General features: G+C 39.6%; 1 protein-coding gene across 1 annotated transcript in view; it reads left to right on the top strand.

The window, feature by feature from the left end:
- PROX1 (prospero homeobox 1) overlaps positions 1–11967 on the top strand; it is a 37563-nt gene extending 25596 nt beyond the window's left edge. Inside the window, exon 4 of the mRNA XM_010576393.1 lies at positions 10759–11967. Coding sequence (XP_010574695.1) covers positions 10759–10944 — 186 coding nt within the window. The 3' untranslated portion in view covers positions 10945–11967. The remainder of the gene's footprint in view (positions 1–10758) is intronic.
- The last annotated feature ends 5334 nt before the right edge of the window (positions 11968–17301 follow it).

Below are 17301 nucleotides of genomic sequence, written 5' to 3'. Positions count from 1 at the left end.
TGTAGGCAGCCTCTTGTAGCAGATTGCATTTCACCGCGAAGGGACTGAGTTAAAGTTAGACTATTCTTGGGTGCATGAGTGTTATTTCTCCTTCAGTTTCGAATGAAACCGGTGTTTCGAGACAGCTGCTGGGGTGTGACAATAACCCGTCCTGTGATTCTTTCTTACATTTCCCAACACATACTAAACCCCCAACTATCATAAGCCATAGGAGCCTTAGTGATTTTTCCATTCTGCAGCAGTGCCATTGGCAATGCAATAAGTTAAGGGCAATCAGAGTTTCCATTCGAAGCCTCTACATCTCATGCAGTTCTAATTCATCAGTAAGGCAGAAAAGGAAACTTGATAATAATCTCCCCATTAAAACGATATCGATGATTTTTGAGGATGGGGAAAGGGGAGAACTGAATTCCAAGGTGCAAAAAGTCTAAATAAATCATAAACGGAAAGTATTTTTATTTTGGTTTAGCCCACTCTACTTGCAAGTCTTACCAACTTTTGCACTTAAAAACTAGCATGTTAAGGCCGTTGTTTGCACAAGAGAGTAGCTGTGTCTCCATGATGGATAGGCTCATCCCCTGAACCACAGGCACAGCAGTCCCAGGACAGAGATCCTCCGGGGGTGCTGACGTGTGCGGGATGCCTCTCGCGTACTGCAAAATGGGAAGATAGGTCCTAACAGGGAGGACCCCAGGAGGCAGGAGGGGGGGTTCAGCCTGAGCGAGCTGCAGAAGCACTGTTGTGTGCGTCCAGCCAGGGCACATAGCACCAACCGCGCTTGGCGCTCCAGCCGCGCAGGGACTCTGCAGAGTACTTCCCAATCTTTATTTGTGGAAAAGCTTAATTGAAATGCAAGTGATTAAATCTAATGTATCATGCAGTATCCATTTTCACTGCACTACCACTTTCACTTCCCTGATATTATCAGACATCTCAGCAGCCCCACTGTCAGTTTTTTCCTTGTAAGAGCCATGCCCATTCTCTCTCCTCTTTGTGAGCTTGGCGGAGGAGATAACAGTAAGCCAGCAGTAGATTACTAGTGCCCCAAACTCCACTCAAGGGATAAGGGATCTCACGTTCATTTCAAACAAACACTTTTAAAATACATTCTTAAATCATTTGAGGGGCATGTGTTTTCCAGCTTTTTACAAAGAGTAAAAAAGCTACAGCATAACAGTAAATGCAATAGGAAACCTCTGTTGTTTTCCTAATTTTTCTCTTTTGAGCCAGACTCGGGCTAATGCTTTTCCCTTCCCAAGCGCCAGGCTCAGCACTGTGTTATTAGCGCTGTCCCAAGACAGTGGGCTTCCCTTTGTGTGCCACAGTGGGAGAGCAGACTGTTGTGAATGGCCACCCAATTTCTTGTCCATCTTTTTCTCTTTCCAAAACCTTTGTTTCTTAACAGAAACAGGATTTGTACAGAAACAGATTTGTACAGTAGGAGTCGTGAGAGGAAACTTGAAGGCAATAAATGCAGACTGTGGTGGCACCAGAGAGCTGCTGCTGTAGCCAGGGGGATTGGGACACATGTAGCGGTGGGCAAACTGACACCCTGCTCTCTGCAAAGGTGGTGTTTGGGAGAAAAGTGTGTTTACTGGAGTGTCCAATAGTTGAGGTATTTTTCATTTGTGTTTTTAAAATAAAAGCATCCTTTCCAACTATTTCCCTCTCCTCATAAGCGATAATGGAAGAGGCATTAGCCTTTCCATCGCCTGAGCCAACCTGTTTTTTTCTAAGAGGTGTCCAGGATGTTCAGCCAATTGAGTGATCTAATTAGCTGAAAATTGTTAATTTCCTTTACCTTATAAAGCACCTAACACAGAAACTGTTAAATAATGTTAAGTGTCAGACTTAAACTGAGAACATTGGGCCATATGCTGCCGTGGCTTTCGCGCCAAAAAGTGTAGCAACTTACTCCAAAACCTGCCTCCAATTCCTGTGTAGAAGCCAAAGCCTCCTGCTTGATATGCTGCCACACCAACTCGCAGCACTAAGATGGTCCCACGCAGCAGCTCACTGCACTCAGGGAAAAGAGTATGTGCGTGAGGAGAGGTGATGGTCTGGACAGACGTGGTAGGAGCCAGGACACCAGCAAGCTATTGCAGACACTGCCCGTGCGAGCGCAGAAAAACCGACAGTAGGGCAGTCCTGCTCAGGGCAGTGTTATCCTGGAAACGGCGGCAGATCTGTGCCTGCAGCTGCTAATTGCGCAAGTCCCTAGTCTGCAGAGGGCCAGGTGGATAGGTGGGCTGCCTTGTAGCTCTTCGTTAAAGCAGGGGGGTCCCTGGCTCCGTGGGTTGCACGCGATGAAGGGGCTGGTCCCAGTGTCACCAGCCTCCCCACAAGCCCACAGAGAAGTGGCCTCAGAAGTAGTGTGATGCCTCACTGCGTTACTGCTGGCTTGACCCCAGCATTACTCTGATGCTGTGTCTTATGGGTAGGGAGGGACCGGGAAGGGCTTGTCCTCAGTAGGTTTCCTACATGACAGGCTGCGGATATGGGAATGCACATTTAGTTAGGTGCCAGCTTGTGCCAAAAGCCCACAGGCTTGAGTCTTCCTCATGTGAGGAAGGGGCTCAGGGCTATGTGTGGATGATGCACGTGGAGTTTCTCAAGCATCTCCTTTAAGAAGGTTGCATCGTACCCCCAAAGCTCACCTTACTCTGACTTTGGGGGTGGGGGGTGCCTGTGCACATCTGGTTCATGCTTTGTATGAGGTTTTCTCAGCAGAAATATTTCCCCTGAATCTCTTCTGCTGTTGCTGTACCTGTCCTGGTGCGGACTGCTGTGCATACACATTAAAGCTGTCTGACCTGGAGCTACCCATGGTGAGACTGCTCCCCAGATAGCAGGCTCACTTATCATCCTGGAGAGGTTCTCCATCACTTGCCTAATAGATGCTGTTTACGCCTTATTCTTGGGTTAACAGGCTCCCCACGGAGTCCCTCTCTATAGCCACTGTCTAGATCATCCAACTAGAAGAGTGATCTGGCCTTCCCCCTCTCACCCCTTCCAACCTGTTTACCTCCCATTACCACGACCTTGCGCTCTGCAACATGAGCAGCCTTCACCAGCTGAAGACCTCTGATCCTAAGTCCACTAGAGATTTTGGCTTTCCTATTTGGCAAGGCGACTTGTTGCCCACCAGGTCAACATGAATAAAGATTTTTTAAATCCATAAAGTCCTGCAATTGGAAGAAGGAAAAAAAAAAAAAAGAAAAAAAGAAAAGCTGCCTCCAAATAATTTAACCTCTCCTGGCAGCCTGACATCTTGAGCTGCCTGTGCTGCACTTGTTTATTTCTGCTCATAATTAGGATCAAAAAAATCCAAACGTACACTCACCAAGAATTCTACTTTATATAAAATTTGAAAGTAAAATCAATCCTGGCCCAATCTTATCATTTTTAAAGTATGTTTATCCAGCTTTGTAGTAGGAACAAGCAGACTGTTTGAAGGCCACATAGTTTTAAAACCTTGGTTGCAACACGTTACCCCATTTTGAAACCGTCTTTATCTAGCCGAGAAAACTAAAATCTGTTTGACAAAGTAGCACTCCAGCCAGTTTATCTTGCAATATGGCTTTAGCTCACAGAGCCTATTGATTTCCTTAAATTAATGTTTACAGAATGCTACTGAATTTCACTCAACGGGACATTGTTCTTTTGAAGCTTTGTAAAATATGATACAGAGTGTTATTGCCGTTTGTTCCTTTGCTAAGACTGATGAAACATTTATTTTTTTAAAGTGCAGCCTTGAACTATAGCTGTTTCCTACAAGTGTGTTTACTCTTGGAACATTACTAATACAACACACTATCAGACTCCAGCACAATACCACAGGCAAAGTCTGTAGGTACACTCTGGCCAGCCTAATCGTATAAATGGAGCTGAAGTTTAACGCAGATTAGACATCGTATGAGAAAAGGTTTTGAGCTTAGCCCAGCTGTCCCTGTCTGAAGGATCTTCAGATTTGTGCACTACAGCCAAGCAGTTGTCTGACGCTGTTACAATATTAGAATGGTTGCGTTGGTCTTGGTACTTCTAAACATGGGACCCCATACTGAAAATTAACATCTAGTCCTCTCCCTCTGTCCCCCTAGACAAGGTGAATAGCTTTATGGTTGCCTTGAGCGTGGTTCGGAGGCTTTCGATCCAATCTCTGAGGAGTGCTTAAAAATCTACTCCAAGAAGCACTCGCATTACTCCTAACATTCACCCAAATTTTGGTAGTTTACTAAAATGAGGTTGCTGTTACCTATTGCTGAAATTTTACAAGAAATCACAGCCACTAATGATTTGCCAATTTTGCTACAGCTTTCTGCAGCTATACTACCATTAGACATATCAGTCCAATAAATCTTCACTGTTTGCTTATGAGAACCGACACGCCAGCCTAAACTGGGCACCCTTACGTAGGGTGGGTGTACCTTATCCCACAAGCATCAGAGTGAACTGCTCACTTGGAGTATGAGTGGGAAAAAAGTGCTCCTGAGGAAAATCTCTGCCCCAGCCCAGCACAACCAGAGGTAGACGGTCTGCCAGGAACGCAAACTCTCTGTTGAAACCAATGGGGTGGTGAAAATTTACACTGCTGAGGAGCTGCCCCTTGGTAGCCTCCCACATGTGCTCAAGGAGAGGGACTTAAACTCCACATTTATTGCATGCAATATTAATGGATCAGCTGGCAAGAGAGAAAAACAGGAAGTCATGTGGGCACCTAAGACACAGGCTTCTTGCTTTGTAAGACTGTGTCTGAGAGCAGGTGACTTTTCTTTCTACCATGGAGGTTCCACGTAACCAAGTCCCAACCCCCCACAGAGGGGAAAGGAAAGCCAACTCTCTGACTTCTTGCCTTTTTATCTAGTAATCTCTGTGTGGCCTTCCTAAAGCATCTGAGTTTATCCATTTAAGTCCACTCTGTCTGCAGTACAAGTCCCCAGCTTGTGCTACTGCTGTCAGGAGATATGTCTCTCCTTGATCAATATTTACTTAACAAACAGCAGGGATAGGAGAGTTTGTTTAGAGGAATCATGTGTGCACAAGGGTGAATGAATGCTCGGTAAAGTACTTCACCTGTTTGTCTCCTTTCCTAGGGTATCTTTTCTGCTTCAGGCCTCATGCTGGGCTTTGCTACCATTGCCCCTGTGAACATGCTCAAAGCCATCCTGCTTTAGGACAGTTTAGCAATCGGCTGCAGAAAATGAACTTCTGAGTAAATATTTTATTACCTGTTCTAGGAAAGTTGGAGGGAGAAGTTTAGGAACTTTGTAAAATTACTTCTATGGTTAAAAAATACTTGATGCTTAAGTAAAAATACACTAAACTTCCCAGACTCTTGCCCTTATGGAAGAAAATATTTCAAAGATGTTTTAAGCATTTTGTTGGCACAAAATATTTCAAAATTCCTGCTGTAAAAAACCTGAAGTGTTCTAAAGAAAAAAATTTATACACAGGTAAAATTGCAAGGAAGGAAGTATGTTTAGTATTTTTAAAGAATAACTTCAGAAAGGTTTGCTATTCATTTATCCAACTAAAACAGTTGTTTCTGATGCCCGAAGTCATTGCACGCAATTAGCTTTGAGGCATCTGAGTCTAGTTTGGGGGGGGGGGGGAGGAATTTTATTTTGTGAATCAGAGTTGTAAAAGCCATCTGAAATATTCATGCAGAATTGTCTGAGAAGCAGTTTCTGTTTTATTTACTGCACAGTAGAACAGCCACAGTGGATTAGCTCTACAATACCCGTAACAAAAGCACAACAGCTGATGCATGTGATGTTAGGAGGTGACAAAACAGTTAAAGTATGCTGCTGGCTACAGGCAAGCAGTCAGCAGATGCAGACAAAAGGGTTTGTGACAAGAATAACTCTCTCTCCAAGGCGAGCAGTCAAGAGTATCCAAAATACCAATACCCTTTTCTCCTTGACATTGTCTTCTTACAGTCAGCATTTTATTGCCCTTTTATAGTAAAAAAACAAAACACAATTCTCTGGAATATCGGTTTTAACTTGACTTTCACAATTCTGTGATCTTTACATCTGTATTGCTTTTTCTATCATCTAGATTTACCACTTGAACAAGAATTTTTGAAAGTTTAAAAGATTAACTGTAAAGAACCCCACCCATAATAGGATTAACAACATGAAATACACAGATAAATCTTTGAGCAGACCGGTGACTTGTTTTGTCATTCGGTTTTGGTGGTTTTCCCCTTTTCCATTAAGAGAGAATTAAGCATCTTATTTTGCTAATGAAGAAATAAGGCTTGGGTAGAAATTAAAGGTTTGCTTGACAATGGGAGAGATTTAGGTGCTGGAAAGGGACTCTGAATGAGCTGATGTTTATTTCAGAAGTGTGAAAAATCAGCTTATATATCTCCAGAAAAAAAAAGAGAGAGAGAGAGGCTGTCTTCTTTCTAACCTTTGTAATTCCCCTTCTATTCTCTGTGACATTCATTCAGCTGCCAAGCATGTTTGGCAAGGCTTGAGCCAGTGAGCGCACTTCCAGTGACCGCTAACCTTGGTATGTCCTGACACTTATGATGAGTATCTGCAGGACACAGAAGGCAGGCAGGCTGCTATGTCAGGCTTTTATTATGTACTGCAGAGGCTGGGGACAGTCAGTTTAATAAAACAAATCATCCTTGAAGGTAAAGCAACTGGGAAGAGGAGGAGGAGGAGGGCTTGGGGAAGGGAGGAGATGAGGGGAATGGGAGGGAAGGGAGGAAAAGTCTTTGCTGTGCAACCCGAAAAATAAATGAATTAACTAATAAAAGATACAAGATACAAGACAACCCAATAATGAGAAAAATAGTGAAAGGCCACTGATCGGCCACCAACTTGAGACACATAGCTACTTCTAGTGTGCCCTCCTTCCCAACAATGATTTTTAAAGTCCATGCATGCCATTAGAAAGGAAAGCCTGATCCTCTTTGTTGGCTTAAAATCAGTGTTGCTTCACTGATTTTCCTTGAGCAACACTGACTTAGACCTGCTGAGGATCTGCCCTCACCTTCCGAATCACCACTGCCTTTTTGGTAATGTTTTCCTTGAAAAGAAATTCAACAAGTATTTTTAAAGCATATTGCTTTCTGCAACTGTGTATGCTTTTGTATGAAAGAAGAGTGAGTTAGGTCTGACTTGGCTCCAACTTTTGAGACATTGGAACTATACTTTTACTCACATAGAAATAGTTTGTGCTGAGTATTTTTAACGAAGCACTCCCCCACAGTGCTAATCCAAATGGTTCGGCGTGGTAGTTGCACATGCAAACCCAGGAGTATAATAGTTCAGGTTTGTTGTTCAAGCCAAGGAAAATGCCAGTAGTTAAAACAGCATAAATAGACAAGAGCAGATGAGAGCTTTAATTCCCTCCGTTTTCATAGAGGAAGGGGATGTGTTAACGTGGCTAAAGCTTGAGAAGGGGCACTGTGGTGGTTGTTGGACTGTGTTACAAGGTACAGGACCAATGCGTACCAGGTGTAAATCAGCCTAACTGCACTGAGGCTGGTAGAGCCCTGCTGATTTACACTAGCCCAAAGTTTGGCCTGTGACTTTTTCCTTGGCAGCGAAGCTAAGTTACATTGACAAAGCATGCGGCAAAGTGTGATTTCTTTCTAAATCAGTCTGATGTGGAGGCTTCAGCCTTAAACCCACCTAGCCTCCCCCTGAGCAGACCTCATTGTCTTTCCTCCTGGTGAATGTACAGTGTGATTCTTTGATTGACTGCTGCCACCTGATGCTAAGAAAATGCCCTGGGTTCATACTAGGGATTGTTGGTTCTATTAAAAGCAACGTAGATGGAGTTTATTTGTCACTGAAGCATTTTCTGCAGATGTTCCTACTTCAGAGATGTTCAGTCAGTTAGGTGTAAAGATGTGCGGAATAGGTCGCCATCACTTAGGGTCAGGGAAATGCCACCCCCAGACACATAATTAACATGGCTGACTGATTAATTGCCCACTGAAAAATATAACTACCCATCCATTTAAATATTTATTTTCAGCTCTGGACTTCACTAGTATTTTCTTTATTAAAAAGAAAAAAAACCCAAACCCAAACAAACAAAAACCACTGCAGTTACTCCTTCTAGAAAGGAAAAATGTTGGCCAACGTACAATCCTGTGGGGATTAATCACAGTGCTATTCACATTACAACATGCAAAGTAATGTGTGTAATCCAGTCTGACATGAAAAATTGCTAATAACATCCCAAAAGGAAAGAACTATGAATGGCTCTAATGCCTGAGGAGTAGGGGAGATCTTTGAGAACTCGGCATTACAAGGTGGAGCATCCAAAAGAAGCTGAAATTCTGGGGCTTTTCAAAGCCCTTGCAGGGTTTCGTTCACTATTATGTTTGTGGGCTACTCTCTGCAGTGTGTTGTACCGGGTTCAAAGGGGCCCAGCCCTGCAGGTGTGAGTCAGGTACAATGAAGTCAGACCTTAAAAGCTAACTTCTAGTCTAAAAGAAGAGCCTGTGTGTCTTTATGGGGGTGGGAGGCCTGGAAGCTAGTGGCTTAGGGGTTTCACACTGCCTACTCCATGGAAAAGCAGCATCCCCTACCTGGAAAACTTTCATATGCACAGGTAGAAATTGAATGTCAAAGGCTCAACTTAAACCCCAGGTTGTCACTTCCATGCTTAAAGTTGTCATGGGTGTAACCATGTAGGGAGAGGTAGGACTTTTTGCATTTGGACTTTATGCTTCTCATCTAAGTGTGCTTGTAATTGCCTCTCTCCCATCTCCAGCAACTTGGAAGGGAAGGAAGGCATCTATCTAATGTTGGTCCTCTGGAGTGGACACCAAAATTGAAAGGTGTGAACTTTTTTTCCCAAGCACAAAGGCAAAATCCAACAGTTTTGCCCTCATGAACTAACATCAGTGTGTACACTAAAAGGTTGGTTATCTACTACATTGCTTGCTTTCTAGTATCATGTAGTCAACAACTCTCTCCCCTTTGTTAGTGCCCCGCAATACCAGGGGTGATGAACAGCACCTGAGCAGTTGTTTGAACTGCATGAACAGAAAAGTATCATTTTTTATAGCAATGCAAGAATGAGACAAGTATGGTATCTTTTGTAGACGTATTACCAAGTACCCAAACAGCAGAGTGGTTACGTGAAGTTTTAAGTTACTTCTTTGAGCTGGAATAAGTGAAACATAATAGTTATTTTCTTCCCTCACAATTATTGCTGGAATAGAACATCTGTAAAAATGTTTCTTTCTGTGCGGCCCTTTGAATGAAAAATTTCCATAGAAGGCAGCCTGTCTTTGGGAGCAGAGAAAAATGTGGGGGGGCTGGATTTCACTGTCAGACGTAGACAGAGGACTTCTGCAGGCTGCGGAGCTTCTGGAAGCAGAGTTTGTCAGCTGGTGTCAGGGAGAGCTGATCTCATGTTTATCTGATGGCAAAACGTGCCTAGCAAACTGCTAGTGTTTCCCCAGCAGTGATAGGTGAGTGAGGCTCCAGAGCTCTAGCATATCAGGTTAAAAATGCACATTTCCAGACAAGTTCTCTGAAAGTGGTCTCTAAATGGAGAAGAACAAAAGCCTGAAGTAGAGGATAAGGTGCTGGCCCTGATCTAGCAATGTGACATGCATTCAGTAAATGAGTGAGATCTGCCCGGGTGTCTGTTGGCCACAGGAATAGTTGAAGTGGCCCCTACTGCAGGTTGGAGAACTCCTCATGCCGGAGTGGGCAAAGAATAGCAGTGAGGGAATACTTGCTATTATAAGCATGCTGGCTACTGGCCGGCCGTGTATTAGCAGTTCTAGAGCTGTGAAGCCATATTTCCGTAATAAAAATGGAAAATAATACCTTTATGGAGATGACCTCAACCTTGCAACTGACCTATGGTTCATTATAGTGATTGCTTTTGAATCATTTAAGGGAGAGGGTAAGAAGGTGGTGCTGGTGCCTGAGACAACTATTTAGGATTAATTACCAAAGTTTGGAAGTTACTGTGTTTCTTAACACTCACCCATTATTCAGGGGCATCTGAGAGTGGCATGCTCCTGCTATCTGGCTGTTTGGCTCACCTGTGAAGTGACAGTGACATTTAGAAAACTTGGATGAGTTTAACACATCCCAGCTCAGTAGTCACTTGGAGGACAATGCACTGAAGAAGGTTGGGTTTTTATTTGTAAGCTTCTGAAAAAGGAGGGAAGACCATAATGTCTCCCAAAAAGGCCATCTTATGGGGGTCTTGTGCACAGCAGCCACAGAAGCAAGTCGTCACTTGCTTGCTTGCTTTTAAGTTACGAACAACATTCAGAGATACGCTATTTCTTTGATAGCTTTCAGCACTGGTTGTGACCAAAGTTAAGCGCAGCGGTGCAGAGGGCTTTCTCTGTGTTCCTAACTTCCGTATTAGTCCCACATGGAGAGGAGAACATAGCTGTAAATGCACGGGTAAAATACCAAGCAGAGATTTGTCTCCTTAAAGACAATTGTGTTTGTTTCCCCTCCTGCTAATTATATCCTATAAATCCCCCACTCTCCTAACTCAGACAGTAACATTTTGTTACCTACATTCTGTCAGTAGACTTTACAAAGATCTCTAACACATGTTATAAAAGTTATTGCTATAGTACTATATATAACAGCTTTGCATAAGAGAATAGAAGGCTGCCACATTTAGAAAATGCAGGTGCTATGTAAGCCCCTTTCTGAAAGAAAGAACTTAGCTCAGTTTCCTTTGAAGAACCAGAGACTTGAAATTGAAAACTGTATTAATGCCATTGTCTCCTTGTATCAGCAGGTTCCAGAGAGATTCCTGGAAGTGGCTCAGATCACGTTACGGGAGTTTTTCAATGCCATTATCGCAGGCAAAGATGTTGATCCTTCCTGGAAGAAGGCCATATACAAGGTCATCTGTAAGCTGGACAGTGAGGTCCCTGAGATTTTCAAATCCCCAAACTGCCTACAAGAGCTTCTTCATGAGTAGAGAGTTCAGCAGCTATTTATGAATGTATGAAAGTAGCAGTCCCCTTCTGATGCCCAAGTCATGTGTGTCTCTATTTTAATTTCATATATATGTGTATTGCATACATATATATGTATATGAAATTAGACTGTGATCCCTCCTGGATTTAAGTTTTCGTTCAGTTCCAAGGGGATGGTTATTTTACTTCAGCCTTCAGTTTACTTTTGCCCGAGACCCTTAACATTTGGAGAATCAATGGGGTTAATTTTCAGGGAGAAGAGTTTGGAAGTGTGTAAAAGCCTGTCTTAGCAAGTTAGGGCATTATGTTTAAAAATGCTTTGTCAGATTTATTGCTTGCTGCAAAGTGGCATTTTGTCTTAGTGAGACTAATGTCATGGCACAATACTACAGACAATGAAGTTTATATTATGTTTATACTGCTAAAGGTCTGAACTCTGTGGAGTCACTTCATAAGCTTCGAGCTTTTTTTTTTATTTTATATACTTTTTAACCAGTAACTAGATTTTGTTTCATACTTCAAAAACTTACAACATTGATTTTAGGTACTCACTCCAAGAAGTGATACCCAAAAAAGCAAACCCTATTCTTCATGCTTTCCTTACAGAAATGATAAATACCCTGCACCAGTAATCAACATGCCAGGTTGTTTCTCTAAATTGCAGCAAGGGACATTTGCACAGATCAACTACCGTTCTTGCAGGGTGAGGCCAGTAATTCATGCACAATATTGTATCAACCACACTAATTTTGGAATATGGTCAGCTTTATTAAAGCGGAAGCATTTCACTCTCCATAGAGTAAAAATGAAACCTTCAGCATCCTATATTGCCGTGTCTCGATCTTATTTTAAGTGGCAGTAGTCCCTAAATTTATTCTTTTCTTAGTCCATTCTGCCCCCAAAATCACCTTTCCAGTATACAAAGTTTTCTGTCTGTATTCAACATCTGTCCTGAAAAGCACTTTTTGAATTATCTTAGATATAGTAGAAGAAAATGTCTTCACCTCACTTTGCTGAGGCAAAGGAAAAAAAAAAAAAGACTTGTTTGTAGCTGTAAAATATAATTAGTGTTTTCCTAATCAGAAGAATAAAAATTACATTTTCATAAAAATCTAATTAAGCATATACAAAAATCGCAGTGTCCTCCTGGCTATGCAGGGTTCAGATAGCCAAATTGGATTTTTAAAATTACAGTAAGTGCAGCTTTAAAAAAAATAAATCTATTTGAGTAATGCACTGCACTTGTCTTCTGAAGCTGGAGCTAGTCTTGACCAAAATCTGAGCTACAGTTTAAAGTCCATGATGGATCTGGGTTCACCTGAATGCTATACCACTATATGTCAGCAGACAGAAAGAAAGCTAGCTGCTAGTTCTCGTGCTTTCTTCAGTGGCTCTCCTTTTCTCATGTTTTCAGAAAGGTATTGTCTCCAGAAGTTTGGGGGAAGGTTGAATATGCTATGGCACTCTGTATTTGTCATTTTCTCTGTCGTCTTTTGTACGGATGCAGTAAGAATTTATTGTTATCGTCAATAGTATTTTCCCCTCCATAATTCAGTCTGAATCTAGAGGAAGTTCCTAATTAGCTGTGAATTATATTTAGACCATCAAGGATATTGGTATCTTATTTCTTTATTTTAAAATTACATTTTGACTTTGGAGAGTGAAAGTTTACCCATGTGACTAAAGAGCTGACCTGATCATTGCAATTTCACTTCATTTACAAATACTGCTGATAGACAGAAATGTATGAAAGCAATTATTGTTAGCAGAAAGCCTTAAAAACCTGCTGACTTCAAATTAAACAGCACAATCCTACGATTCCCTGTCATTCTTTTCAAGCAGTGGCAGTATCTTTGGAGTATAGGCAATGCAGACAATAGCATGGGATGAAGTGCCAACATTTTCACTATGCATTAAAAGCAAAACAAATCTTCTTGATCTTAGGCTCCCTGAGAGTACCTAATACTGTACGTATCCTTACAGTAGACAGGATGTGTCCTTTCCTTTCCTTTCCTTTCTTTTCTTTTTTTCTTTTTTCTGTGCATGATTTGGTAAACATTACACTTCATAAAGATGTAACTCCAATGAATTCCGAATAAGAAAGGATGAAAATTGTGTTCATGCACTTTTTTGATTTATGGGAAGAAGTGGCATAAAATGCTCAAGTTTTAATACAGTAAGTTCATAATTGGCATACCATCAGATACAAAATATAACACTGCATTGTCACCTTGGACATAAGAAAGCAAAGCCATACTTTAGTCATACTATGTGGACATACTACTAGCTACCATCTCAATCTGTGATTTTACCGTTGCTTTTATTACGTTTAATATTATTATTATTATTAATATTATTATTATTATTATTATTATTATTTGGCTGCAATGTGATTCACATAATCTAAATAAGTGAAATTGTGTACTCAACACTTGATGTTGTTGCATTTATTTATTTATTTATAAGTAGCATAATCTCAATAGTAAATGAGGCATAGGAATTAAGAGTAGAAATTTCATCTTAAAAGCAAAATAAAAAACTCCTTGGTCTGAAACAGGAATAAAGGATAATTTGATCATTTCAGTTATGTGATTTTTTCTGCATTTTATAGCCATATTGCCTTTGTGCCTCCCAATACACCTAAAATTATAAATACACAGCATAGCTCCTACTAAATTATAAGTAGAAAGCAGTTCCTTTCAAATGCTCTCAATATTATTTCACTAAAAATGGCTAAAAGGCAGGAGGCTACTTTTATTGTAATGAAAAGTTTACATACGGAAAGAGTTTCAAAATCCATGTAGAAACCCCATGTTGCCACTCATTTACTGCTAATTCAGATTTATTTCTGCATATAAACTTGAGGTTATAGTCTGTGCCTAGACCTTAAATGCACCAGCGGAAGGATGAAAAAAATCCTTCAAAATACCAGTTTTTCCCCCACAAGTACAATTGTTCTTGTGCCTTCTGTGGCTTACAATTTTCATCTTTTAAACTTTATTTTTCAATTACTACAGCTGCAATAAACACTGATTATTTTTTTTTTCTGGCTGTTTGACATAATGTTGATAGCTATGCATATTTTGTGTCTTTTTAAAAATTAAAAAAAAAAACAAAGCAGGAGAATACGTTTTTGAAGAAGAGAATTTTTAGAACAGTTTGATAACGCAAATTATTTTTTCTCAATTGTTTGAGCAGCATTCAAGTTTTGAAAATTCTTGTAGAAGCCAATTTTTTGTAACTGTGGTGCAAATCTTGTGTTTTCTTAGCCTGATGAAAAGTAGTATAGAAGCAATATTTCATACGTGACATGTGCATATACATATACATATGTAGTCACACACACAGAGACAAAATGTGTGGGTGTATGTATGTTTATATACACAGAAACACACACACATACAAAATATGCGTATGAAGTGAAAAGCTTACCTTTTTCCTATCTAGATTAAGAACCTATTTTAGACATTTGTTATGTTTTGTGAAAAGAATGTTCTATTTGAAACTACAAAACATTTAATTCTTACTGTATCTCTGGTTGTTTAATGGGAACGTTTCACATTTAATGGTAAACACGTGGAAGATGTTAGAATGTAGTAATTATTTAATGAAGTGTTCACCCATGTATTCCTGAGGTTTGCTTTGTGCCTCTGAGTATTATTTAATTAAAGTGTTTTAAGTTTGCAGAATCTTTGTTACTGTACCAGGTATGTGGGTGAACATTGAAAATCGAGGGGAACTTTTATAAAGCAATGTAAATATTCAACCTTACGGCTGTTCTTGCATAAAGACATAAGATTTTAATAACTACATTCTGAAAACATCTGTTGAATTTATAAGAAACACCACAGTAACTGTATAGATAGTTGAAAGCATTCTTGAAAATCCAGCTCTCTACTTTTAAAAGTTAAGTCTCTTTCATCAGATATCAAGGGAATGGGTAATACAGTTTCTGTAAAATTGAAGAATTTTTTTCTATGTATATGAAGTCAGTTAATAGAATAATGTTTTTTTCCACAGGTTAATATTAATTAAGAAATAAAGGTGAAGATTTTGTGGCTTTAAAGATAGGATTTTCACCAGCAGCATTGAAAGATTATACATATATATATATACAGAAATATATATATATATATTAAAAATGGAAAGTGGTTTACAAAACCCCCAAAATGAGCACTGTACATGAGAAGTGAAAGCAAAAACTATATTTGCCATGTGTATTATATAGCAATCATTGGTGTTAATAGTGCAAATGTTTCCTTCTGGTACCAACTATGTGTTTGAAAATTCCAATACGCATTGTTTTCAAAAAGCTCCCCTTAAGGAATGTAACTGGTTTATATGAGTAAGCAGTTACTGTATTGCACTTAAATGTTCTGTTGAAGGAAATGCAATTTTGTTTTCTGTAGAACTGTTGGTTGTAAACCATCTATAAACTGAAGCTAAAAATGCTCATATTTAGAGCTGGGATGAAAACTGGTATTTAACCTTTGTATCTTCTTAGGAATATCCTTTTTGGTGTATGAAAGGTGGTGGCACTATGACTTTATTTAGACTTTTCATCTGAGCCACAGTCACCTCTCTCCCAAAGCAGCCACCTTCCGAATGCACAAATATACTGGGATATGGAGAAACAAATCTAGAAGAAACAGTGAGCTTACATTTTTCTCTAAAATTCATCCTTTCTGCATTAATTGTACCACTCAAGTGAGATATTAGACAAACACAATAACCATCTCATTACCATATAACATGAAAGAGTCAGAAACTAAAAAAGAAGGAAAAAAAAAAAAAGCCTCTTTAGGTTGGTTTTAATGCTGCCCAGAAGAGTCAAAGGTTAAGGTTTAAACTGATATTGTCCCAGCCATTACTCATATGTATATAGTTACAAAAGTGACAAAACACTGCCTTTATATTATTTAGCAATATGTTGTAAATAGCATTATTAAGCTCTTTTTTTGTAATAAAGACCCTTTAATTTGAAGATAGTACAATAACTGAACTGATAAAGTCAATTTTTGATTTTTTTTTATTTTATTTTTTAGCTAGAGGCAATTTCAACTGTGGATTTTTTTTGTTGTTGTCTATTGTTCTGAAGACTTTGCATAATTTATTGGTTTAATTTATCCTAATTTATTTGATGAAGGTGTACAATTTTGTATTACCAAGGATGTACTGTAATATTAATTGATGACAAGATAAAACAATAAGACTCCCCTGTCCGTTTGGAAAAAAAGGTGCAGTAGACAATTGATTGAAAAAAGTTACAATTCTAGCTTGGCAGCTACTAAATTTAAGATAAACACAGGAAAAATGTTTGGGGGGGGGGTGGATTTTATTTTGTGTGTTTAAAGCTTTTGTATACTCTCCAGACTTTTACCTTTTTGCTTTGTACCACTTAAAGGATACAGTAGTTCAATTGCCTTGTGTGCCTTCCATCTTCTCTAAACTGAATGTATGTGCAGTATATATGCAAGCTTGTGCAAAATAAAATATAAATTACAAGCTCATTGCCATTGTTTATATTTATTTCCAAAAGTTTATGTTGCCCCATGTCAAGAGGTGAACCACTAAACCTCTCTGCTGCATCCAGGCTGTGCCTAACAATGTAGTCCTCTGAAGGTTTTCTTTTCCCCTTAGTTCGAATTATTTATTAATGAAACTGCCAGCCCTCTTGCAAAATGGATATAATGATTTATCTAATCCGGTGTCCTACCTCCAGTGCCGGTTAAGATAATGAATGTTATTTTGCAATAGTCTATCAGACAAGGAATAACTCCCTGCAAGAGACATGTTATGTCTGAGGCATAGACAGCCCTTTAATTTAAATGTAGCCAACGTGAGCTAGAAAGTACTTTTTTTTATGATGCTTAATCATTTCCTGGATATACCTGCCATGCTGGTGTCCTGCAACAGGGAGTTCCACAAGTCAGGTGAATGTAGAAAAATGCTTGTTTTGATGTGGTTCACATTTGTTCCTGTTATCAATTTGCCCTTGTCAATGGTAGTGTCCAGATACCATTCTGTATTTTTTTTATTACAATCTATCACTCTTTCTTGGATCATTTCCTTTTCAAGCTGTATAATCATTAGCATTATATAGAACCAATCTGTTCTTACACATTTCCTCAAAATGCAAGTCTCATTTGTTCATAGTTTTTCTCTAGTTCTTTGCTATTTCTGCTGTTTCATATGTATCTTAAAATTTTGAGGTTGAGTGAACCTTTGATTTACATTATTGTCTGAATTTCAGATATGAATGGTCTCTTTTTGGCTTGGAATTGGTGCACATGGCTGTAAGATGGTAGCTTGCTTGGATCACAAAATCATACAAGAATTTTCTGGTTTTGAAGAAGGAG

The sequence above is a fragment of the Haliaeetus leucocephalus genome, unplaced genomic scaffold (assembly GCF_000737465.1).
Source record: "Haliaeetus leucocephalus isolate CR32 unplaced genomic scaffold, Haliaeetus_leucocephalus-4.0 Scaffold526, whole genome shotgun sequence".
Taxonomy (NCBI): domain Eukaryota; kingdom Metazoa; phylum Chordata; class Aves; order Accipitriformes; family Accipitridae; genus Haliaeetus; species Haliaeetus leucocephalus.
The sequence above is the reverse complement of the archived record's forward strand: the minus strand, read 5'-3'. Positions and strand labels throughout refer to the sequence as shown.